This window comes from Protomyctophum bolini, assembly GCF_963924005.1.
Source record: "Protomyctophum bolini genome assembly, chromosome: 15".
Taxonomy (NCBI): Eukaryota; Metazoa; Chordata; class Actinopteri; order Myctophiformes; family Myctophidae; genus Protomyctophum; species Protomyctophum bolini.
In genome coordinates this window covers 21385306-21411595 of record NC_137876.1, presented here as the reverse complement: position 1 = coordinate 21411595, position 26290 = coordinate 21385306, and the positions used below count along the sequence as shown (strand labels likewise).

General features: G+C 43.4%; 1 protein-coding gene across 3 annotated transcripts; it reads left to right on the top strand.

The window, feature by feature from the left end:
* The first annotated feature begins 154 nt into the window (after positions 1-154).
* On the top strand, positions 155-26070 carry wdr35 (WD repeat domain 35). 3 transcript variants are annotated; one of them, XM_080783262.1, is made up of 28 exons: positions 155-470; positions 605-722; positions 1979-2050; positions 2294-2386; positions 2483-2611; positions 2877-3010; positions 4100-4265; positions 5100-5245; positions 5344-5469; positions 6840-7025; positions 7958-7993; positions 8222-8282; positions 10730-10874; positions 11344-11413; positions 11864-11917; positions 12001-12110; positions 12385-12607; positions 13282-13362; positions 14507-14643; positions 16370-16573; positions 17658-17804; positions 18131-18263; positions 18401-18511; positions 19161-19325; positions 19631-19771; positions 20243-20399; positions 21626-21869; positions 24454-26070. In XM_080783262.1, the coding sequence occupies exons 1-28, from the start codon at positions 447-449 to the stop codon at positions 24602-24604; spliced, it is 3564 nt and encodes a 1187-aa protein (XP_080639388.1). In that variant the 5' UTR covers positions 155-446; the 3' UTR covers positions 24605-26070. The 3 variants fall into 3 exon arrangements, with proteins under 3 accessions (XP_080639388.1, XP_080639389.1, XP_080639390.1); XM_080783263.1 differs by lacking the exon at positions 7958-7993; XM_080783264.1 differs by lacking the exons at positions 155-470; positions 605-722; positions 1979-2050; positions 2294-2386 and having other exon boundaries at positions 2557-2611; positions 2877-2906.
* Positions 26071-26290: the final 220 nt, after the last annotated feature.

Below are 26290 nucleotides of genomic sequence, written 5' to 3'. Positions count from 1 at the left end.
TAATAAAACATAGGTTTCATGCTGCTGCATATCAATCAACCAGCTGAAATGTTGGAGAGGATGAAAGGACTACAATCAGTTATATAAGACTACAAAAACCACATCGCCGTGTTAATGACAGCTTCCGGTTTACGGTTACCACGGGAGACCGAGGGAAGCTATCGGCTATCCGTGAAATAATGCACGAGAAAAATGCAATAAAACTTAAAGAGCGTAAGAGACCGGGATAAGGATCAGTTCTCCAGACATATTAACTGTTTATTATTAACCTCACCTGGCAGGCACATGGATTTACGAAGCCGTATATGTGTTGAGGTTCTTCCTGAACGTGTATCATTAGCAATGTGTTAGCGTATGGCAACAACACCAACAAGTGAAATTATGTTGTGCAGTGGATAAGGTTATATATTATTGATAAAGCAACACTGATACACTGTACAGCCAACATGTTTATCTACCTCAGCAAGAAGGTGAGTTAGTGCGTGTTGCTTTATGACAGCTTATTAACATAACGAACAAACACACACGACGTCTATTAAGATTGACTTGTAAAGAAAGATTCAGCTGCAGTTATTGCTTGTTGTTAACCCCCGTGTCTTCATAGATCGCTATTCCCAACAATACCCATCTGAAATGTGTTTCTTGGAACAAAGATCAAGGCTTCATTGCCTGTGGAGGGGACGATGGCCTCTTGAGAGTACTGAAGCTGGAGATTCAGACAGGTAGGAGTATGAGCATGTGACACTGTATGTTTGTCCTCCTGAATACCATTGGTCAGTGGACAAAATACACAGTACTTGGCTAGCCTATTTAAGAGTTCATAACATTTTTCAAAAGTACAAATTGCGAAGTAATTCAATTGCATTTTTGTTTTACTATTAAAGCCAAGTAATTGTGAGTGTTTGGGGATGATGATGGCACAAACTAAATGGAATCAAGGCGAAGAATGAAATAAAGTTATCGGGTTCTGAAGCTATAATGTTTTCTGAGATTATTCTATGATCACAGACCGGATATCAAAGTGACTGTGATCCCAAACCATTTCTTTGTTTAGAAATACCCACAATCCAAATCTGATCCACTCGGATAGCTAGGGATTAAACCTTTTGAACTCTTGGTCCATGTGATTCAGATTTCAAGATTTGTGAAACAGCTCCCTTTATAGAGTGTCGCAGTCCCTCCCCCTTTCATGACGACGCCAGGCCCAGGAAATAATTCCCAATGCATTTTTCCCATAGACATTTCAAAACGTATTTATTTAAAGACCTTTTAAGTGTCGTATGAAGCCAACTCGAGTCGTGACAAATCATGACAACAAACACAATATTTTGGACCAAACAAATAATTACAAAGAAGAAAAACAACAAAAAAAGTATTGTAACCTGCGTTTTTTTTCCTTTGTTTGGCCCAAAACAATTAATTGTAATGATTTATCACGACAACAGTTGACTTTGTCCGCGGCGTAAACGTCTTTAAATAAATACTTTCTGAAAAGTCTATGAGGAAAATTAACTGGGATTTCTTTTCCGGGTCTCTCGAGGGGGCGGGACGGCGACGCTCTATTGTGTATCAGAAATACATTTAACGGCGCCTGGGCGGCACAGTGCCTGCCCACCACCACAGAGGTTGTGGGTTAGAATCCACCGTGGTGCAACTGGCTTTGTCAAGTGCCTCGATGAACACAATTGGCCTGTGTTCGGGGGAATGAAGCCGGTTGGGTAGGGTGATATCACTGCAACTGCTGGGTCGCAGCACCTGTCGGCAGGGAGTGTTGGGCAGGACGAAGCCTCTAGAATCTACATCCTCCCTGTAGGGGCTCCTCACTGGCAAATTATATGATACAACAGCAGTGACAACACACAGAGATGTGTGTCTGGAGGGATCAATTGGCATAACGACTAAATCCATGGGTGGAAAGGACTGTTGTATTCAGTGATCTCGTTCAACACAAAATTGTCTGGTTGTATCTTTTCAATAGAGGATGCCAAACTTAAAGGACTTGCTGCACCCAGTAATCTGTCAATGAACCAGACTCTAGATGGACACAGTGGTAAGTCAGACCGTCAACAAACATGTTTTCATAATAGCCTTGTGTCTAGGTACTTTTAGGCAGCAACAGTTGGTTAGATCAGTGCTAGAGCTGCGACTAAGCCACTTAATGTAATACACCTCAGTCACTATATTGCTTGATATACTGCAACCCAAAACAAAGACTTGCTATGACGATTAGCAGAACATTCATTTTTTCTATTTGTGTACTATTAATTAATCATAAAACTCATAACACTCACAGGTGCCGTGCAAGTTGTCACATGGAATGAACAGCACCAAAAGCTGACAACCAGCGATCAGAATGGTCTAATCATCGTGTGGATGCTCTACAAAGGTCTGCATGCAGGTCAAATTTAAAAGCACAAGTTGTGCGAGCAGTGCACCAGCTTAGATGTGGCTGCCATTTCATTTGACGATGCCTCTTTCTTAGGCTCATGGTACGAGGAGATGATCAACAACAGGAACAAATCGGTGGTGAGGAGCATGAGCTGGAACGCAGATGGTCAGAAGATTTGTATTGTGTACGAGGACGGTGCTGTCATTGTTGGTTCCGTGGACGGTAAAGCAAATGGGGTTTCTTTTTCCTCAATTATTTTTTTGAGAGAATTACACAGTCTGTAAATAGTTTTAAAATGCTTTTGAATGGCATAACTAAAACATATTTTACCGTGGCTCATACTGCCACAATAACACCCTTTAAACAGCATAATATTAATAGAATAGATGTATCAGATCAGACCACATACCAGGTGCATGGGATATGTCATACATATTATTGCATGAACAGTGCTCATGATGGGATTTGAGCTTTTCTGTTTTTGCAGGTAACCGGATTTGGGGAAAGGAGCTAAAGGGTATACAACTTGCTCATGTGGCGTGGTCACCAGACAGCAAGATACTTCTCTTCGGCATGGCTAATGGGGAAGTCCACATCTATGACAATCAAGGAAACTTCATTGTAAGAGTGTTAGCTGAAGCTAAATACTAATGGCCGCCTAGTAGGTCTCTGATCATGGACAAAAAGCACGGGTTGCTATTGCTGACTGACGGATTTCATGGGGTCAGTATGTAATAACCAATAACAGGACTTGAAAACTTGAAATACTTTTTCTCCATATTTAATATTGCACTGCACTGGTGGTTTCCGCGTGTGAAGTGAGAGATTGCACTCAAAACCACACTTCTAGCTCACAATAAACACACAACAAACAACAAAGTGGATTCTGCCTTCCAAAACGTACTCAAACTAGAAAAAGTGCCCCTTGGGGCACAGGTCTCCACCAGGCTTTTTGTTCATTCCTGCAAACTTTGAAAGCCAATGTTAGCCAATTAGGATGGAATCTGAAATATCGGACAGATCCTTCTTGAACACATGACTATAGTATAGAGATGGCGTGTAACGATTTGCCGGGGTTTTGGACATAATCTGGAGGAGTAATATTAAAAAAATGTGGGGCAGAGGTTCATCATTGGCATCCAGGGAGTGTGTGTGCAAAATCTGGCATCGCCCGGGTTAACGGTGCCGTAGATTAGCTGGTAATAGACGGACGGACGGACACGCATGAACTCACATACACACGGACGGACCGAGTGCAAAACATACTCTCTCCCCATGCCTCCGACCTGGTGGAGACAATGAAACAACTGAACTCTGTTAACCCGTTCTTTTATTTTTACGTGTTTCGGCATGTAGCCTTAATCAGAGCTAAGAGTTAAAATTATGACTGGCATTTTAACTCGCTCTGATGATAGCTATATGCTGAACACTATGTCAGAATACAGAAAATGGTTAACCGAGTTCAGTCTCCTTGGTGGAGGTTTTTCAAGTCCTGTTATTATTCAGTTTGGGAACGGTGAAATAGCTCTATTCATGTTATATTGTGAAATATGTCGTATTCTGTTGGAGGGGCACCAATGCAGTGTTCCAGAGTTCCCCTGGCCCCGAGGGCATGATGAGATAGATGAGAGTTAAAGGCATGTTTCACTTTCAAACATGTTTTGAAAGTGAAACATGCCTTCAGTGAACGTGGAGAACTGCATGTTGCAGGTGAAGATGACCATCAGCTGCCTCAGTAACATGACTGGAGCCGTCAGCATAGCAGGGATCCACTGGTACACGGGAACTGAAGGCTACGTGGAGCCCGACTGTCCATGTCTGGCCATCTGTTTTGACAACGGGAGATGCCAGATCATGCGCTACGAGAGCGATGAAAGTAAGCGCATGGCCCCTGTCGAGTCTGATTTGTCGTGCGATGTGTTCGTCAGTGGTTCCCAGACTTTTCCATGCCAAGGACCTCCAAATGGACACTCATTAGCCCACGGACCCCCTTTAGAAAATATATGCCAAGGACCCCCATAAGAGAAGGCTTTTATGGCTCTAGTAGTGATTCTCAACCCGTTTAATTACAAAGGACCCCCAGCTTGATATGCATTAGGCTACCGACCCCCATTTAATGGCATTTCCACCTCTGAGAGAAGTTAATTTAACTCTGAGAGTGTACACTTTCACTTACACTTACAGACCCATAAGGCTCCATTCGGTTCCCAACTGTTATTTAGCTGGTACTCCCTCAAGGACCCCTAGGGGTCCCCGGACCCCTCTTTGGTAACCACTGGCGTACGTAACCTGCCAGAAAGAGCTGACCCGCAAGCTGACAACGTGTCACACTGTTGGCTACTTATTAGGTGGGTTGTGAGGGCTCAGAAAGAACGTATGACGCAAACACTATACTCTACTCTGCGTAAAGGGGATCATTTTTATTTTAGTTTGCCCGATATTGTACTTTGCTATGAGGTTTCAGCCTGGTTAAAATGTTCTGTAAAGTGTTAATTGAACCACTAACCTGGCATCCGTATTTTACGTATGCCATCATGTCACGCTTGCCACGTTTTGAGATTGCAGATCGGCTATTTTAAATAATGTGTTGTTGTTATTACATAACATATCGCTTTAGTGGTTATCTGTACAAGTGTACAAATGAATGGACCCAAATGGTTGAATAAACAGTTTAAACACAGACGGTTTGACTGTCCCTTTGCCTGTGCAGACCCAGTGTACATAGACACTTTGATGAGTGTGGTCAGTATCCAGTGGAACCACTGTGGCAGTGTCCTAGCCGTGGCAGGCTCCCTGAAAGCAGCGGGTTTGGACAAGGAATTCAACGTGGTGCAGTTCTACACGCCATTCGGAGAGGTGAGCCTTCGACGTCCACCAAAGTGACAAAACGGCAGACGATATGATGTGTACGCTGACATAATAATAAATATCCTCTACTCTGTTCTTTGGGACAGCATCTCAGGACTCTGAAAGTACCTGGAAAGCAGATGACTGCAGTGGCCTGGGAGGGTGGAGGGCTGCGCATTGGCCTGGCTGTGGACTCCTACATTTACTTTGCCAACATAAGGCCAGATTACAAGGTACATGTATATACAGGTCTACTGCCCCCTGGATAATTTTGCTCGGCTTTCTCCCTCATTGTAATTCCTTTTGACTGTTCCATATTATATAATAATGTGAGAACGAAAACAATAACAAGGATAAGAGGTGAATGGGACCCACAAGCACCAGCTACAAAGTGTCAAGTCTAATCCAAATTTTTGGCCAGTAGCCTAATCGTTAGTGACCGGAGTGGCTGGCCAGTGTGAATTCCAGCTCCAAAATCTGTTGAGGAATGTCAAATTATTAAGCACGCTCTCTCTCTCTCTCTCTCTCTCTCTCTCTCTCTCTCTCTCTCTCTCTCTCTCTCTCCTCCCACAACATTGAACTGCATATTTTGAATATGCAGTCTCAGTATCTACAGATGTGCCATTCCAACTCTACTAAAGAGTTTATGGAAATACACGTTTTCCCTGCAGGTATTATTCACTTATTAGCCTCGCTAACTCTACTGCTTTGCTACTTAAAACAAGCAGTAGAACTCTATCTATCCAGGGAATCTGAATAGACATATAACACTGTGGCAAATGCCCCCCTTTCTCACTGACGATGTTCTGTTTCTGACAATGCACTGACAATCTACTGAATTGCCAATGGCAGGACATGTAAAGTTCTCAAACGGCACATCTGTACGAGAGATGTGGTATTTGACTCGTACTCGGGTCTTAATGGGTTTAATAATGTTTTTCAAATAAACACGTAAGACCGTACAGTGAAGTTTGTCAGTACAGTCTTGGCATAGCAACGCTGAAAGACAAGAGACATACACTACACTAGGCACTAGCTCTGGTCCATAGCCTTAAGGACTTCCCATAATGGACGCACTCTGAGCCCCCCACCACACATAAAATAAAATGCACTTTTTGGCCAGAAAAATAACATATTTCACGGGAAGGAAAATTGTTGTCAATGGGATTTTCTATTGACAATATCTGTATAAAGGCGCAGTGGAGTAACTAAAACATACTTTTTCTTCCGGTGAAATATTTTCTTTTCTGGCCAAAAAGTGCATTTTATACTGTGTGGTGGGGGGCTCAGAGTACGTCCACTAGGGAAGGTAGGCTTTCGCCACATTTTCATTTTGGTCATGATCATATCTACAAAAATATCTACAAAAAACACATTACACACATAAAAACCCCCCAGGAAAGTGTTTCTTGTGTCCTAAACATACATTAAAATAATCTGGGTTAAAGTGGCCTTTTAAGGCTATGGACCAGAGCTAACACTGCACTAAGACGAGATAAAGACCGAACGGATGGGAAAAATAAGAGTCCCAAAGTAAAGAGCACATGTCTGTCACAGCATGACCGAGAAGACAATGAATCGGACTGGTTTCCTCTCTGTGCAGTGGGGCTACTGCTGCAACACCGTGGTCTACGCCTACACCAAGCCCGACCGACAGGAGTACTGCGTGGTGTTCTGGGACACCCGGAACAACGACAAGTTCGTCAAGTACGTCAAGAGTCTGATGTCCATCACCACGTCGGCCGACTTCTGCATCCTGGCCACCAAGTCGGATGAAAACCACCCCCAGGTAGCACATTTAACCCATTCTGACCTGAGATCAGATTCATACGAGGTTTCCACTAGGACACACACTGGTCTGATTAATCCATTCTGACCTGAGATCAGATTCTAGAAAAATGTCAGTCGTTCTTCGATTTTTCAAAAATAGCAGACCTACAAGCTCGTAGCGCGCCACTCGGTGGCGCGCTATGAGCTTGTAGATCTGCTATTTTTAAATAGCTAAAGCATAACATAATGCCAACACCAAAACGGGTTCCAGTACAGAATGGGTTAAGCACTTTGAGATTTGATGTTGCCCAAATGTAAAAGTGCCATTTATAAATGAATCCATTATTATCCACTGTTTCGGATCAAAATGTCAAGGAAACGAAAGCTCTAATGCAGCCATGCGATTCCGCAACTGTGGGCCGGTTGTCCCACGTACTGGTGGGCCTTGAGGATATTGTAAGTGGGCCCCTTTTTGGCACTTTATTGATAAAATAACATTGATACATATAAAAGTAAAAAGAAAATGCCATGGTATTCTTTTCCCGACTTTTCAGTGTGGTAACGAAAAATACAAACTTACCCCATTTTGGGGGCGGGAACCCCTTTTAGTGTTAGCGTTATGTTATGCAGATCTACAAGCTCATAGCGCGCCACCGAGTGGCGCACTATGAGCTTTTTCAGAAAACTGTCCTGATATAGAAGACATTTTTTGAATCTGATCTCAGGTCTAAATGGGTTACTACGTTAGTTCCATTGATCAAAGTCCCTGGAACACAATCGATTGATTGATCATCATTATGCAAAAAAATAATGCACGCTTTCAAGATGACACTGAATGATGGAAACCACTGCTCTAATCAAATGAAAAATGTTAACGGTGATCACAAGGCCATCCAAATGTCTCTCTGCATGTCTTGCCCCCTTTTTTTTTTTTTTGTAACTGCCACAAAGGAGGACGCTGAGGTAGAGTCTGGGAGGCATTCAATGGTAAAGTTCTGTTTTAGTTTTCTTTCTCTGTTACCTGTGACTACCACTGTTAACTCCGGCATGTTTCTAAATTATATTTTTATTATATGGATGACGCTCATTAATGAGCTCTGTCCCTATCAAATAAATTGATTTATTTTAAATAAAGTGCAAATCACGACACTTTTGTTCAGGAGGGATGCTAATTTGACACTTAGGGTTAACGTGGCCTCAATGTCTGTTTTGCAGTATGTGTTGGTTCTGTGTAACTCCATTGGGACTCCGCTGGATTCAAAGTACATCGACATTGGTGAGTTTGTAAAAACCAAATATAAATAAATGTTTACACAGCCTTTTTTTTTTTTTACATAATTATTTCATTTAAAATGTTCAAATACAAGTGAAATACAAGACACGCCACAACAGTACAAGTGACAGAAAAACAACACTACATACTACATTTTGAAAAACATTTTTGAATAGTTCAACTAGCCAATCTACATTGACACGTTGTGAGCTTGTAGACTGGCTATTTTAGTGGTTTAGGGATAAGGGTTTTAGCGGTGACGAAAATGGAGCCCTATATGTTTAGAATTTAGAATGTATCATAGAAGCCATGGGCCAACATTGGGTATGTTTACACAGCCAGACATTTCTTTAACCTCTTCAGTTGAGGAGGGGAAAAAGCCAGAAAGCAATAAGCCAACATTATTGTCATCTGTCAAGAATACTTAATTTTGAAATGATCCAACGATGTAAACGATAGGGTCGTCAGTTTGTCACGATTTGCTTAATCCACGATTCAAATTCACTTTGAATCGTGATTTTAAGGTCACGATTCGGTTTCAATTTTAAAACTTCGTTATTCATTAGTATTGAGACTTGAAAAGTAACTTATTTTGATCATAACATTTACAAATAACACTTAGAATAATGAGGTTTAACATATTAACAGCCTCGTGGCTTCCCTCGGACGTGCATGATTAAACTTTCATGCACGTCGACTCCCTGAATTGAACGTCGATTTCGAATAGCCTACATTTTGAATCCCGACACGCAATGCAAGTGGCATGCTTGCTTAACTGTTAACCAATTGCTTCCTGATATTTGTCAAAGTTAAGCTGGTCCGACAGATTTCTGCCTCTCAATAGACCAATTTGAAAAGCTCATTGTCGTCTGGGCGGTGGGGGGGTTGCCCTCCTACAAGTAAGCCTTTCATCTGCCCACAATATAGCCAATGAAAAACGAACCGAGTCCCTTTCGCATCTTTATGTCTCCTGGACATTCGGCATTCCTTTCTGCATGACACAACAAGGCTGCTGGTGAAATGTTTGTACAGGACCGCAGGCCAAGGAAGTTCAAAAGTGTGCAGATGTGAAGGCCTGACGGTGTTCCAGACATCGGAGACGGTTAAATAAACAGGATGTACAGTGGAGGAGTCTCTTCTTTTGACCTGACTTGGTCTTCTGCGTCAGGTTCGGTTAAAGAAAAGTAAATATGCTTAGACACTTCAGCCCCATTGACCGGGGTCCCCCAGGGGTCTTTGATTGACCCCCTTTTATTCTTCTTTTTTTTTTAACCTTTTCACCAAATATCTTCGCCGATAATAGCCGATCTACAAGGTCATGGGATGTTACGAACTTGAAGATCTGCTGCTATTTTTGCTGAATGTTCGCATTATAATATCCAGTGTTGGGGAAGTTACTTTGAAAGCGTAGCTTGTAAAGCTACAAGTAGCTCACCATGGCAGTAGCTTGATCAAGCTACATAGCTACCCCTGGAGAAATGTAGCTTGTAAAGCTACAGCTACATAGGAAAAGTAGCTCAGCTACTTTTTATTTTTCAGCGTTAAATTGAGAATGTACATGCGGGAGACCCCTCCTCCCCTCTGGGAGACCCCTCCCACCCTGCTCCCCTCTGGGAGACCCCTCCTCCCCCTGCTCCCCTCTGGGAGACCCCTCCTCCCCTCTGGGAGACCCCTGCTCCCCTCTGGGAGACCCCTCCCACCCTGCTCCCCTCTGGGAGACCCCTCCTCCCCCTGCTCCCCTCTGGGAGACCCCTCCTCCCACCCTACTCCCCTCTGGGAGACCCCTCCCACCCTGCTCCCCTCTGGGAGACCCCTCCTCACCCTGCTCCCCTCTGGGAGACCCCTCCTCACCCTGCTCCCCTCTGGGAGACCCCTCCTCACCCTGCTCTCCTCTGGGAGACCCCTCCTCACCCTGCTCCCCTCTGGGAGACCCCTCCTCCCCTCTGGGAGACCCCTGCTCCCCTCTGGGAGACCCCTCCTCCCCTCTGGGAGTCCCCTCCTCCCCTCTGGGAGACCCCTGCTCCCCTCTGGGAGACCCCTGCTCCCCTCTGGGAGACCCCTCCTCCCCTCTGGGAGACCCAAAATTGTAGCTTGTAACTTGAGTAGCTAAGCTACAAAAAATGACCCAAAAAGTAGCTGAGCTACTTGACGAGGTACACAAATATGAATGTAGCTAAAATACCACAAGCTACAGCAAAATGTAGCTAAGCTACGTAGCTCAGCTACATGTAGCTTAATACTCCCCAACACTGATAATATCTATGACATGCCCAGGCAGAATATTGATGCCAGGGTCCATGTGGTTAAAAAGCTCAACCGTTTCTGGTTCGACAGGCGCCGGAAACATGATCTCTCCCTTTTGCCTTTCGACCTGGCGCAGACGACTGCACAAAAGCAAACCTTCACGTTGCCATAGTCGTCGTTGTCGTAACCACAGCTTTCCCTGACAGATCCGCTGTTCGTCACCATGACCAAGACGCATGTGATCGCCGCATCCAAGGAGGCTTTCTACGCCTGGCAGTACCGCGTGGCCAAGAAATTAACAGCTCTGGAGATAAACCAGGTGGCCCGGACGAGGAAGGAGGGCAGAGAGAGGTGAGGGCGATGCTGTGGACGTGTAAAAAAAAGCATGTTGAACATATCGGATTGAAGGGGCCTGTGTGGCAACGATATCATAGCTCGGTAAGAGAGTTATTGGAGGACAGAGAAGTGGAAGACCCCGTGTTTGACCAATGCGCACGCACGTCACGGAAAATTTACGGGAAGGCAAGATTAACCCACATGAGGTGAGGTTGCATGGGCGGACGAGTGAAATGAAGTGTTTTCCACTTTGCCTGCGGTGTTTGTGGCGTGCCGCGACAGGGCAGCGTGTTTGTACTGACAGGACCATGAAAATGTACCGCTCCTGTCCCAGACGGAGGCTGGGTAAGACCCGACTGTCCTGCCAGCATAACCTCAGTGGAAGGTCAAACTCCTCACTCTCTCTCTCCCTCTCTCTGTGTCTCTCTCCCCCCCCTTGCTCTCTATCATGCATCTATCTATCTCTCTGCTTCTGCCTATCTAGGGTATATCATATTGACAGCAGTCCGTCAGGGGCCAATGAGGGTGCTCTGGACTTTGCTAAAGCTTTCACAGTGAGTGGTTCATGTTGAGAAACGCACATTGGCTGCCCTTGTGACCAAAATGAAGTCCAGAGGAAAATATGCTGTGTTGTGATGTGTTTCTATTCTGCAATGGCATCTTTCTTTCTTTCTTTCATTCATTCATTCATTCATTCATTCATGTTTTCATTTTTTACATCTGCTACTTTTGATACTTTTGTGTGACGCTGTATGATGATGATCAAGAAGGGTATTCATTTACAAAATAAATCAAAAAGTTAAAATATGAGGATAAGAGGTTTCTGCCCGACAGCAACGATAATGTTTCTTATTTATGTAATGACCATTGCCTAAAGACTAAATACAGTCAACACATGGAATTACTTTACTTTGGTTTGTTTCAACTATTTCTTTTAATTGGCCGATGGGTTTTTTCCCCCCATTCAATACATACATTGAAAATTCATACTGCTTCTGTTTCAGGCAACACGAGACCCCATCTGTTGTGTTACAGCAACAGATAAAACTCTGATTGTGGTAAGTAAAATATTCTCTTTTTCTCACGAAAGTTTTTAATTTAAATGGATAATTAGTGTGTGTGTGTGTGTGTGTGATCGAAGGGTCGTGAGTCTGGTACCCTCCACAGATACAGCCTCCCTAACGTGGCACTCATCCAGAAATACACTGTGAACAACCGGGCCTACCATCTCTCCTTGAACTGCAACTCCAGGTATACTGTATGTGTTGTTTGAGCACGTTATGAATGATTCGCACCCACACACGCGTTCTAAAAGTCTGTAATGCAATGCAAGAAACAAATGCGTTTCGACCTCATGGCCTTTAATTCCTTTCGTAACGCTTTTTGTTTCTTGTGATAGTGTGGATGTTTATTTGTTGTCACGGTTTGAGCCTCAACTCATCACTGAGCTGCATGACGCGCGTTGTTGTTTTGCCATACATGGCATTAACAATGCTCTCTCGTACGCGAACATTCTCTCTCTCAGCCGCCTGGCGATAATCGACATCTCGGGCGTGCTGACCTTGTTGGACCTCGAGGCGCGCTCTTCCTCGGGGGACGCCTCTGCAGGGAGCCCGGCGTCTGCCGGGGACCCGTCCAAGTTTGAGCGGAAGGACGTGTGGGACATGAGGTGGGCCAACGACAACCCCGACCTGTTTGCTATGATGGAGAAGACCAGGATGTATGTCTTCAGGAATCTAGACCCGGAGGTGAGAAGAACCATGCACTCGAACCACAGAGCTGTAACAGTCTTATATACAGCCACCATTTACTAAAGCCTGCTTTGTAGTTGTTTGCGCGGTAGTTGTTTGCGCGCCCCCCCCCCCCCCCCCCCAATCAACGGCCCTGTGTGTACCACCTGTTTTGAAATTGCACATAATGCAAGAGGCAGCAGGACGTTGCTTCCAAACTCCGATTTAAAAATAAAAATAAATGAATCACTTGCAAGGAATACAGTATATTGACAGAAAGTAGCTCTTTTACATGTCTACGGTTTGCAGATGGAAAAAGGACAATTCAAGCTTTCCGTACAGCTGCAATGTCGGTGTGTTTAACGTTGTCTAATGCGATCGGATAGGACTTTCTGTTTGGACGCATGGGCTGTCAATTGCAAATTGCGGCTATAGTTGCCTTGTGAATATGGTCTAATGACCGAAAGGTTGCCTAAATAGGCAGGCTTATGGCTGACCTCTTTTGTGCTGCAAGCTGTACCATATTTCTTTTCCCTTTTGCTTTTAACTGTGTTTTGTATTAACTGTTTCTAACTTGTTTTTAACGACGGCGACCTTGAGTGCCCTGAAAGGAGCCTTATAAATAAAATGTTATTATTATTATTATTATATTATTGTAACGATACATTATTTGTATGTCCCCTTTAAATCAGGAACCGATCCAAACATCTGGCTACATTTGCAATTTTGAGGACCTGGAAATCAAATCTGTGCTCCTTGATGAAATCATGAAGGTAACACTGTTCTCTCTACTGTAACCCGCCCCCCCCCCCCCCCCCAGCTACAGTATAACATAATGCTTTAACCCATTCTGACCTGAGATCAGATTCTAACGCACAGAAGAATGGTGGTTCTTTAACGCATTTTGACCTGAGATCAGATTCTAAAAATGTCTTTAATCCTGACAGTTTAAAAAAATAGCAGACCTACAAGCTCGTAGCGCGCCACTCGGTGGCGCACTATGAGCTTGTAGATCTGCTATTAGTTTTTGTAGTTTTGTAGTCTTTTTCTGTACTTTTCCGGATTGCAATCCGGATTAAATTCTCAGAAAAGTTTCTCAGAAAAACCTCAGGTTTTAGTCTTTCAAAATGTTTCGGTCAGCTTAGCCTCATCTGGTATCTGGCACATGATACCAAAACGTTGGTACTTTAATACATTTGTGTGGGGACTATACTCTTTTTCTAAAAGAACTGATTGTAATGGTATTAATAAATATTGCCTGAATTGCTGAATTATAATTTGGTATTTATTTAGCCACTTAAACCCCAGCATCCGTATTGTGGGGAAAGCTTTCGCTGAAAAATAGCAGGTCGACAAGCTCACAACGTGAGGTTGACAGTCGGCTAAGGCCACAATAACAGGTATAGAGCCCTGAGGCTCCATTCTATATCTCTCTCTATATATATCAGGGCTTGACATTAACTTTTTGAAGCACTTGTCCTTCGGAGAAGTACATTTCCCATTCACTTGTCCGGGCACAAATGTCACTTGTCCAGAGCACGAGCACACACGAATACATTTTAAGTCAACGAACTGTAAGTTGGTTGGTTTAGGTGAATGTCATGTTTGAATATTAGATGGATATTCTCAGTTTAAACATGATTTTTGGCTGCTAGGTAGCGCCACAGAAAAAGTGAAACCCAAGAGTCACTCGTAAAAATGTAATGCACTTGCCCGGAAAGATGTATTACTTGTCCTGGACAACAGGACAAGTCCTGTATAGTATAGTATAGTATATATTATATACTATATCAACCATATGGGGTTTAATAAGTGGTTTATTAGGTAGCCTGTACCCTGCAAGTTCCTGGATAATGCTGTACCATTATTTATGGGTGGACTGAAGTGCTCAGCTCCGGAGCGGTGTCTGTCTTACAGGATCCAGAGAGGCCCAACAAGGACTTGCTCATCAACTTTGAGATCCGCTCGCTGAGAGACAGTAGAGCGCTGATCGAGAAAGTCGGTATAGAAGACGCTTCACAGTTCATTGAAGACAATCCCCACCCAAGACTCTGGTATGACCGCAGTATCATTGAAAAGTTTAAATGTTTTCAAGTTAAAGTTGTATTCATTTATTACAATTTAGGATTCAGCCAGCCAATTCTATAAGGCTGTTCATTTTGAAGGGAACGCCATCCACTCAAGTGACAGCTTTTGGAAATGTATACGGTAAAGCTTTCGTTACAGTAATCTGATTGATGTAGCGTGAAGGTGCCCCTTGGCTGTCGCGTCGGTTCTCGCAGTATCCCTCGGAATGTGGTAACCTAAAAAAGGAAAATGTCCCTTTCTGCCCATGGGAGTTGGTACGAGTCTGTGAGAAAGCCATGCCTGTCATCCCACAGAGTTTGACACAGATGTATTGCTTACAAATAGTTCCTCGCCAAGGAACGCTGTGATGCTGGCTGGATTGCAGGAGTATTAGTCAATTTCCATGAGGGTCAGAGGAGTACAGTTGCAAACCGATCTTTATGGGGAGCGTTTGATTTAAGCTAATAATAAGCAATCACTCGAAGATAAAAAAGTCACTAAATGGTTCTGATATAGGTCTGTAGTTGCTCTTTTCTGATTGATTGATTGAATACTTTATTTGGTCAGAAATATAAACAGCACAAGCTACAGTCAGACATTATGGTTAAAAGACAAAAGGTTATTATGTTGTTTACATTGTGGTCATATGTATTCAATTCATCATTCAAAAAGAACACTAATAACACGGATGAAAAACGTCAGCAGTTAATGACGCCTCCTTTCAATGGGAAATGACATTTACCTCCCCTTTAGTCTCCTGATAGATACCAGTCTACGCATCCGCCTGGGTGACGGCAGACTGCTGGAATTGGGGCTTAGATCAACATATGGAATGAATTCTGCACTGGCCATATATGGAGCGTGTCCTGAGTGTACAGGGTTTGATGAGGTCAGATCAACGTATGTAATGTCAGAACAGGTCAGCTCCATATATGGAGATCTAAGGGTGGTAGCGGGAGCAGTGTCTTGAGTGTACATAGGGTTTGATGAGGGCCCAGGTAGGGCCTTAATTTTCGGGCCTGTTGAGCACTCTAGTTTTCTCCGGCTGCCGGGCGCGGCTGCACCAATAACTTTTGCGAGACATCGAAGACGGAAGGATGGATCAACATGGAATGTCAGAACAGGTCAGTTCCATATATGAAGGTTTGAGGTGAGATGTATTGTTGCTGGCCAATATTGATGACATCGGGGATCTCCATATATGGGCTTAATATTGATGACTTCACGTGATGTCACGAGGTATGACCATAATGTGACTGACTGACTCCGAAAACACGTGATATAGAACCCAATTAGGCCCCCGACAATCAAATATGTTCAACCCGGAAAAATGGAGTATGTGCTGGGTGCAGCAACTCCATACCAGGGGCACTAGCGCCTCCTATATACAGGTTTAATGTTTGTTTTTCCTTAAACAAACATTAAAAACGCCATTGACATGGACCGTTTGGACTGTTTTGTCTGATAATTTCGTCATAAAAGATATATAAATATATATATAATGTATATATCGCCCCTCACTTCACATGGGTGCGATATGGCTATGGGTAGTAGACGTCTATTATTGTATACGTATTTATAATTTGAGCGTCCGCTAAAACATGCCTAAATTGTTGTCCATAAATGGAACCAAGTGGTGGCAACTATAGTGACTACTACCGTAACACGGCCTCCTGTCTGACCGCCATGTCACGTGTTGTCCACCTCTCTCAGGCGTCTGCTCGCCGAGGCGGCGCTCCAGAAGCTGGACCTGAAGACGGCGGAGCAGGCCTTCGTCCGCTGCAAGGACTACCAGGGCATCGAGTTTGTGAAGCGCCTGGGCAACCTGCAGAGCGAGGCCATGAAGCAGGCCGAGGTGGCGGCCTACTTCAGCCGCTTCGAGGAGGCCGAGAGGATGTACCTGGACATGGACCGCAGGTATGCTGTATTATAGTCGCAAACAATGAAGCAAGCTTTTTAACACATTCTGACCTGGGATCAGATTCTAAAAAAAGGTCTTCTACATCCTGACAGTTTTCCATTCTGACCTGAGATTTGTAACCCACTTTTCACCCCTGTGTCAATCATCTAATGTGATCCTGGGCTCTACACACCCTCCACCAACCTAGTCCCCATATATGGGGGACAAGGGGAGAACAACGGACTTGAACTCATGCTTCCTTCATGCCTGAGTGTCCAAGTTGCTCCTTTACACCTGACAGGGGGGAGTTCCCCTGGTTGGACATAGCGCGTGGAAGGAACACGTTATTCCAACCAGTTCCTTTCCCCTCCATCAGGTGCCCCGGCTGGCCAGGGGGAGGCAGTTTAAAAATGTCTTCTATGTCAGTCACTCTTCGATTTTTCAAAAATAGCAGACCTACAAGCTCGTAGCGCGCCACCAAAAAGGGGTTCCCGCCCAAAATGGTTGTTTTCCCACAATTTGAAAGTTGGGGAAAGTTTCCGACACGACAGTTTCATTACCGTTTGGAGTTTTTACTCGGGTTAAAAGGTGGAAGAACTTGCATTAACATTGCTCATTTTTTTTTACTCTAGTAAAAGTACCCTTTATCAAGTACAAATACTCTTTTACAAGTCAAAGTCTGTTAGTCCGGTATTCGGTATGTAGTTGAGTAAAAGACAAATCTACAAAGTAGATTAAACATTAATTTAAAATTTTTCAAATAATTATGGAGTTAAAGTACAATATTGTCTCTGAGATGTAATTATTGTTACATCTCATGTAAAAACGTAGAAATTGTTAATACTCCAATAATGTACAAAAACAAAAAACATCAAAATGGTACTTAAGTAGGCTACAGTACTTTCCAAATGTTGCTTTCCACCACTGGTAATATATGTTTGTCTCTCTCTCTCTCTCTCTCTCTCTCTCACTCACTCACTCACTCACTCACTCACTCACTCACTCACTCACTCACTCACTCACTCACTCACTCACTCACTCACTCACTCACTCTCTCACTCTCTCACTCTCTCACTCTCTCTCTCTCTCTCTCTCTCTCAGGGACCTGGCTATCAATCTCAGGATCAAGCTGGGAGACTGGTTCAGGGTTCTCCAGCTACTGAAAACGGGTTCTGGGGACTGTGATGATTCGCTATTGGAGCAGGCGTACAACGCAATTGGAGACTACTTTGCTGACAGACAGAAGTGGTACAATTTATTTCCCCCCACTCTTCGCTTTGTATAGCCCTATTCCAGTGAATGATCCTGATTGTTAGTAATCTGACGCAACAATTTCCAGTGCATTCTGTGTCTCGAGGGCTTGCTTGTCAGGCCGTCTCAACGTAAAATAAGAGTTTTTTTTCCCCCAGCATTTGTGATTAGCTGCATTATACACACCTTCTGCGTACGATGCGAATGTTTAAAAAAATAACATGTACACACCTGCAGAAGGTGCCAACATTCAACATTTCACCCACAGCTTATACACCGGTAAAACTGCGATGTGGCTAATAAACGTGATTCTTTTTTCCAAGGGTCAACGCGGTGCAGTACTACAATCAGGGGCGGAATCAGGAGAGGTTAGCGGAATGCTACTACATGCTGGAAGACTATGACGGACTTGAGAGACTCACCAGCTCTTTACCGGAGAATCACAAACTGCTACTGGTGAGATAAGAGCTGTTCAGCTTCAGTGTTGATAGCTGACCTTTTTCTTTTTCTTCGTTCACGCGTGCTGTTCTTACTGGCCTTTTTGTTCCTCATTCACAAATGCTGCTGTTATACCGTTGGTCCGTGGGTGGTAGGACATTGGACAGATGTTCACCACCGTGGGCATGTGCGAGCAGGCCGTCAACGCCTACCTGAAGTGCAACCAGGCCAAAGCCGCCGTCGACGTCTGTGTGCACCTGAACCAGGTGAGAGGCAGACCGAAAACCGCGGTTAGCTGGGGATAAAACCTGGAACGCCCCTGGTTCCCAAGCAGCTGCTCTACCTCCTGAGACAAGAGAACTTTCTCTAATTTAACCAGTATCAAAAAGGGAGTTCACTGGCATCCTCCATTTTCAGTTAATGCAGTGTTTTGGGACCGCGAGGTCAGTGGGATGCAGTCTAATGAACGATGCCCTTTTTAATATCAACAGATTTTTTTTTTGTTTGTATCCAGGTTTAGAATATGTATTTGACAGCACATTTTCACTGAAAGCTCATATTGGTTATTGGTATGGCTGAAGTTTAAAATTACTTATTTTTGACAAATATCCATTCAAATAAGACCCAGTTTGGTTTTAATCTACACAAAGTTGACATTTTTAATTTAAAAATAGTACTGGGTTGTGTGGTGTTCTATATTGGCAGAATCAGCTTTTTTTTCTGTTTCTTTATGGGCTTAAATAGTGACTTTAAGATTTAAGTCAATGAGGACAAGGAGGATATTATTTCTTCACCACCTTTTGAGTTACATCATGAAACGGGTAACTACACAAACCAAACCTCTAGACCTTTTATATTAAAATCCTATGAATTAGTTTTTCTGAACGGTTGTGGTGTTTTCATTCACATTCACAGTGGAACAAAGCCGTGGAACTGGCCAAGAACCACAACATGAAAGAGATCAAGTCTCTTCTGGCCAAGTACGCATCACATCTCCTCGAGAAGAATAAAACTCTGGATGCCGTGGAGCTCTATAGGAAAGCACATCATTTTCTCGATGCAGCCAAGCTCATGTTTAAGGTAGGCAAATCTTTTCTTTCAGATGTCCGTTGCGTCAGAGTCTGCGTATGCGGTGCTCGCATATCCTCCTCACGCCCAGTGTAGCCGGCTGTACGCACACTTTGAAAAGCCCTGGTGTAGCTCGGCGGAACGGTGAAACGCGTCCGCAAAGCTTCCATTTTCCACGCTGCGCTTCCCCCACCCCCACGGGTGCTGAAAAAACAATCCCGGGGGCACTGAAACGGCTCGTTTAATCTGGCACTCCTCACGTTTTGTGCACACGTATTGGGTTGGGTCTGTAGTGTTTATATGGCTTCTGTTTTCAGATCGCTGATGAGGAGGCCAGTAAACGAACCAGGCCACTGAGGGTTAAGAAGCTTTACGTGTTGGCTGCTCTCCTGGTTGAAAACTACCACGACCAGGTCAAGATGTCCCAGCAGAGCAAGGCCAAAGGCAAGAAATCCGAGGTAGGCCATGCCCAATTGCCCATGCCATAGAACATATGCATGTTCGACATTTGAGGTAGGCCATGCCATACATACGTATGTTGAATAAATATGTATGTTCTATGGCGACTTTGTGGCCTCTCTAGTACCCATAGAATATACTTAATTCTATGGGTATAGGGGCCAGAATGTCGCCGGTTCGCTCTCTGAAGTGTCCCTTCGAGACTTGACCCCTAACTAGTAACTACTCCCCGGGGGCTGTATTATATTAATGGTACCCAACCACTGTTTCTAATAGTTAGAATGGGTAAATATTTTCACAAATTATTATTATCTCCGTAACAAAATGTTGAGGTATGTCAAAACGAGTCCAAATTCATTGCCGTTTTAGATTTAGGCTGTATGCTCAGAATACCGTATAGGATAGAAGCTGAAAGTAAAGTGACACACAACATACATACACCCATGGATCTATATATGTCATTGATTTAGGCGACGTCTGCGCTAGCCGGGCTCCTGGAGGAGGACGCGTCCACGTCAGACGACCGCGTGGTGGACCACGCGTGGCGCGGGGCAGAGGCCTACCACTTCTTCCTCCTGGCCCAGAGACAGCTGTATGAAGGCTACATGGAGAACGCCATGCGCACAGGTATAGGCGCCCCACCCACCTCGAGCTGGGCATCCTAGAGAGTTTTTGCCCAGTCTGACCTGAGATCAGATTCTAAAAATGTCCTGACAGGTTTTCCGAAAAAGCTGTGTTTCTATGTCAGTCGTTCTTTGATTTTTCAAAAATAGCAGACCTAACCAGCTTGTAGATCTGCTATTTTTCAATAGCTAAAGCATAACATTATGCTAACACCAAAAAGGGTTCCTGCCCAAAATACAATACAGTACATACACCTTTTAGTGGTTGGTTTTCAAACCTTTTGTGTGTTGTGACCTTGTAGATCTGCTATTTCCACTAGTTTGGGTAGGACATTCTAATGCCTAATTTAAAGTGAAATATCCCTTTAAATGTTTTTTTTAATTTTATTTGGTGATTATTAAATGTTTTAATATAATTTATTAAATACATTTCCTTAAACTTTTGAAATAATGCATACAAAGGGGCATATTTACTGGGTCGCATGGGTCTCGACCATAGACTGTAAAAAATATGGACAAAGCGTTCTCCGGGTCTAACATGAACGTAAAATGAAGCCTGTCAGCAGGGGCGTCAACTCCGCGGGTGCGCAGGAGCCGAAGCACCCACTGGCAAAATAATAAGCCAATAATAATAAGTTGCGGGGCGGGTGGGCACCTTAAAATATATAGGCTACTCTAAGGTGGGCACCCACTGTCGTTATAGGAACCTTCCGCCACTGGCCTGTCAGTCCTTGTATTGTAAGTCGCCATCTTTCTAGATCCGTTTTGGCCCAGCTGGCCATTGGCTGGCCCAGACAACGAGGCGGGACTTCCCCCCTTCTTCTCCGTTGGTTTTTATTTTGACTCGAGTGGGAGGGGAATCCCGATCATAGACTGTAACGGTAGCCACGCCCCTCAGAACATACGTGACTTTATGGTAATTTTTTTAATAAATGGGACCATCATTTTCCACTTTAAACTAGTGACTGGAAGCAGAAAGTATTCATGACCATGTTTATTAAGATAATACAGTCTAGGTGAAGTTGGGCCCAAATACATGGACTTCTACGGGGCTATGGGTTTTTCTGGGTCCAATGACAGCGCCACAACAGGCCATTATATGAACTTTCCTCAGTGGCTTCACAGAATATCTGTCTGACTGCCCCCCTGGTCTCGACATACAGTGCGCTGTATGTACTGTCCGCCCCACTGTCTCCCTCTGACCAGCACATTGTGGTTTTGTTTCTGAAGCGCTGCAGCTCCGCGACTACGAGGACATCATCCCGGCCGTGGAGATCTACTCCCTGCTGGCCATCTGCTCCTCGGCCAACCGGGCCTTCAGCACCTGCTCGCGGGCCTTCATCAAGCTGGAGTCCCTGGAGAGCCTGGAGCCCGAGCAGAGGCAGCCCTACGAGGACCTGGCCCTGGAGATCTTCACCCAGCACAGCCCCAAGGACAGCAACCGCACGCTGGATCTGGAGAGCACGGCGGAGGGGTGAGCAGCACGGAGCCTCTTACATACTCCAGTTTTCTCGTGATGGCTTATCACCACTGTGTAGTTTTTAAAGGGTTGGAAAACTACACCATTACGTCAGTCGCGGTGATGATCAGCTATCACCGCGGACACAGACCCATCTCTTTTCACTCTGGCGCTATCACCCCCGTTCACTGATTGGTCTAGAAGTTGGGTAAAGGGAGGCGGGGTCAATCCTTAAGGACATCACCGCGAGTATGATGGCCTCAAACTCTTATCACCTAAAACGGTGATAACCTATCTCCACAAACTGGAGTATGTATGAGCCTTTACAGAGCCACTGTAGGGCAGTAGTAACCTCATTGTAAGGCCTATTCATAGTCTGGATTTTCGGTGGTGAGGTGACCACCGGAGCTGAAATAACGTTGAGCGGTGGTGAGTAAAAACAGAGAGAAGGACTGGAGCGGTGGTGGTGGTTTGCGCTTCACCGCGGCTCGTGACGTCATGTTGTAGTTCGGTGGTCACCTCACCACCGAAAATCCAGACTATGTATGAGCCTTTACTGTACGTCACTTTTCACACAAAAAATAACCTGTATTAAGGACTTCAATATTAACTTTAAAATTGTTTCGGAAATGGCGAAAACAGCATACAGTATACAAGCTCGCAACGTGTCGCAGTGTGGCATGTTGTGTGTGAGCTTGTAGATTGCCTATTTTTGCTACTTTTGCGCGGCACCGTTGTATGACGAAGTACTAGTAGGGCATTAATTTAAAGGACAACTTTAGGGGGCGTGGTTATGGCTCTGAGCTAGGTGCACGTCTTTTCGTTGAGCTCCTGGTATAAAGTGCTTAAATTCCTGTAAACTATCCTTTTATAAACAAACCAACCCGATTTCCGACGGCTGAAGCGTAAGCAGTACTCTTGTACATCATTATTACAAAAAAAGGACAACTTTTGTTTTTTTCAACCAAGGTTCATGTTTTAGGTTATTATTAGAGAAAGTAAAAGATGAGTGTTAATTCTTTTCATTTGCTGCTTTCTTTCGTTTTAGGAATTTTAGCTGTTTTTGACAGGGGGGCGGGGGCATTCAAGCATGGGGCTAAATATGTATTTTTTTACAAAATATTATGGCGATTTATTTTTTTATTATTTACTATAGTCCTAATAAACCCCAGGAAATTGCATCTGGCCACAGAAGATCACAGGATCTACTGAATGTGAAGGAGGCCTACTGGGGGAAAGCCACACTGTGTCATAGACTCAATATGCAGTTTGACACATTCAGTAGATCCCGGGTCGGGAACCCCTTTTGGTGTTTCAAACATTATGTTATAATTTAGCTATTGAAAAATAGCAGATCTACAAGCTCACAAGCTTGTAGGTCTGCTATTTCTTTAAAATCGTTCAAAATGTGCCTCAAATCTTTCAGAAAATTGTCATGATTTAGAAAACTTTTATTTAAAATGTCGACGTCGGGCCTGAATGGGTTTTAATCAAACTGGAGCCCAGTGTGTCCTGGGCTCTTTCCCATGCCTATTATCTGTGGGGAAAACAACCGAGGTGCCGTGTCCTGTGCTGTTCCCCTCTATGTTGGTACAAAAAGCTCTCGCAATCAGCACTGAGACATACAATCCGGTCGTGACCCAAAATGGCTTGTGGACCTGTTGTATTGGGTTGCCTCTCTCCTCACAAACCTGAAACTTACTTAAAAAAACCACCCATCTCTCACCGCTATGTGTGTGTACTGTGTGTGACCTATAGACCCACATATAGACCGCATGCGGTACTTAAGGTAACATTAGACGCCACCGGCGTCAATTCCCTAGTGCCTGGAGAATTGAAAATAGAATTCTTCACAATCTAATCATGAGCTTTATCGATGTCACCCTTCAAATAGTAGAACTTCTATAGGACTAGGACTAGTACAAACACGTTTTTTTTAAAATAAATGAATAAAGTCTACTGTAAACCTTTAGAGTTTGCAAGCTGCCTTATGTCATGTCATGTCAGCACTTACCTGGCTATACCCCCTTAGATAGCATTTCTGTAGACTTAGATAGCATTTGATACAGATTTATAGCATGGTATGTAGACGGCACTATAATTGCATTGTATGTAGTCATACAGTAGCACGTCATAGTACATATGTATAGCATAGTATAGTATATACAGGTATGTATAGTTTATATGTATAGTTTCATTATATAGATATTCCACTGTTACGTTCTTAGCTTACGCATGTTTCATGATAAATGCTTTTTATGTGATTTTATGTGATGTATGATGCTTTTTTCCCCCCTGCTTAACCCATTTTGGGCGGGAACCCCTTTTGGTGTTAGCATTATGTTATGGCTATAAAAATAGCAGATCTACAAGCTTGTAGGTCTGCTGTTTTTGAAAAATCGAAGAACCACTGACATAGAAACATAGCTTTTTCAGAAAACTGTCAGGATGTAGAAGACATTTTTAGAATCTGATCTCAGGTCGGAATGGGTTAATGTACTGTAAATCGCTCTGGATTAAGAGCGTCTGCTAAATGCCTAAATTGTAAATTGTAACCTGAAGTGTTGATCTAATTCACAGTGGTCTGTTTTCTCGTCAGGGTGGATGGAAAGTTGCCCACATGCATTGTGACTGGCCGCCTGATCCCAGAGTACCAGTTCTGGATGTGCACCGTGTGTAAACACTCTGCCCTCGAGCAGGAGATCGGCAAATATAGGTTCTGCCCTCTGTGTCACAGCCCTCTGACCTGAAGCCTAGCAAGGACGTTCTTAGATATAGTGGAAAACGATTTTTACTTTTAGACTTCTAATACAGACGTCGTGCACACAAGTCTTGTGTGAACCAGATCATCACCTAAATTATGACCCTTTCGGGTGAAATATTTGTTTTGCCTTTGCCTTAATACTAAACGTTGGTGTGCTTTCTAAAATATTCATTGAAATTTGATGATATAAATAATTATTTTTCTCAGTGTATTTTGTACATTGTATATTTTATAGCCTACATACATGTTAACAGCGACGGTATAGTATACACAGATACCCATACATGTCGCAGATGCGTCATTTTGTAAGTTTGTAGATCTGCTACCGTACAAATTATAAATCACCGTTTACAGTAAACATCTGTCACAAACTGTGTGTTTGTACTTGTACCAAGTTGTAAATATAATATAGAACAACAGGAACATTAACGACGATGATAGACTTGGTTTTCCAATGGTCTATTACAGTAAGATTAAAATGTCACGTCAGTTTGCTTCACAGTTCATTCCAATGTGCAGTTACCAGTAACATTCCATACATATTTGTGTATACCATTTGGGATTTGCCAGCTGGCTAACACTGGAACACGTACAGAAATGTTGATGTTGCCCGTAGTTTAATATAAAGTCTTACTGAACCTGTTAATGTCCTGTTTGGAGCCACAGGGCTATTAGACTTTTAGCCTTGTTGTATTATTCATACTTTTAAGTAGACATTTTTCATTGCCAAGAAACATCTCAAGCTGATAATGTTTTGTATTGGCTGCTAAATGCTATCATGCTGTACAGTCTCTATAGTAGAAACACATAACACACATTAGAGAGATGACTGTCAAGCCCTGTCGTTTACAAGTAGTTTTTTTTCTTTTCCAAAACCACTTTTAGACCGAAACTAATATTACTGTTACGTGGGCATTCAGAACAGGTAGATATAGACACACAGACAAGGAGACAGGACTATGGTGAAAGTAATAATGTACATTTACTGTATTTAAGTACAATTTTGAGGTACTTAATGTTTTCAATACTTTATACTTCTACTCCACAACAGCTCAATGTAGAATATTGTACTTTTTACTCCACTACTATTATTTGAACATTTCAGTTACAAGTTACTTTGTACATTTACAGTACTTGAGTACTGGGCCTGTGTTTTTAGTATCTGTACTTTACTTTAAGTTAGTATTTTGTTGATACTTATGACTACATTTCACAGACAGACTTTGCACTTTTGAGTCCACTACATTTGTTGGGTGTGGAAAAGTACAGTACATTATGAATTATCACTTAAGCCCTATAGTGAAAATAGCAGATATACAAGGAAACAACGTCACGCTGTGGGCTTGTAAATCTGCTGTTTTCACTATTTGCTTTTTTGTAAATTTTCTGGAAAAACAGCTTATTTTTTTCTAATGTATAACTTTTAATACAGCAATGCATTGCTATTAAAACAAACATTTTTGTGCTTTTGAATTCAGTACAGATTTGACTGAGCAACTTTAATTTGTAATTGTGTAATATTTGACAAGGGAGTATCTCTGTATATGACTCAAGTACAGTACAGGCGTTAAATTCTTCTTCCACCACAGGTTCAGAGTTTCAGACTGAGACTGGGTAGCCTAATGCAGGGTTCCATGGCCAAGCGTGCAGGGCTCACCAGACAAGGGGCCAG

Coding starts and splice junctions, on each gene's coding strand:
- wdr35 (XM_080783262.1), top strand. CDS start 447: ATGTTTATCTACCTCAGCAAGAAG. Junction 10,875..11,343: donor AGGAAGGAGGGCAGAGAGAG/GTGAGGGCGATG, acceptor CTGCCTATCTAG/GGTATATCATATTGACAGCA. Junction 18,512..19,160: donor TCTGTGTGCACCTGAACCAG/GTGAGAGGCAGA, acceptor TCACATTCACAG/TGGAACAAAGCCGTGGAACT.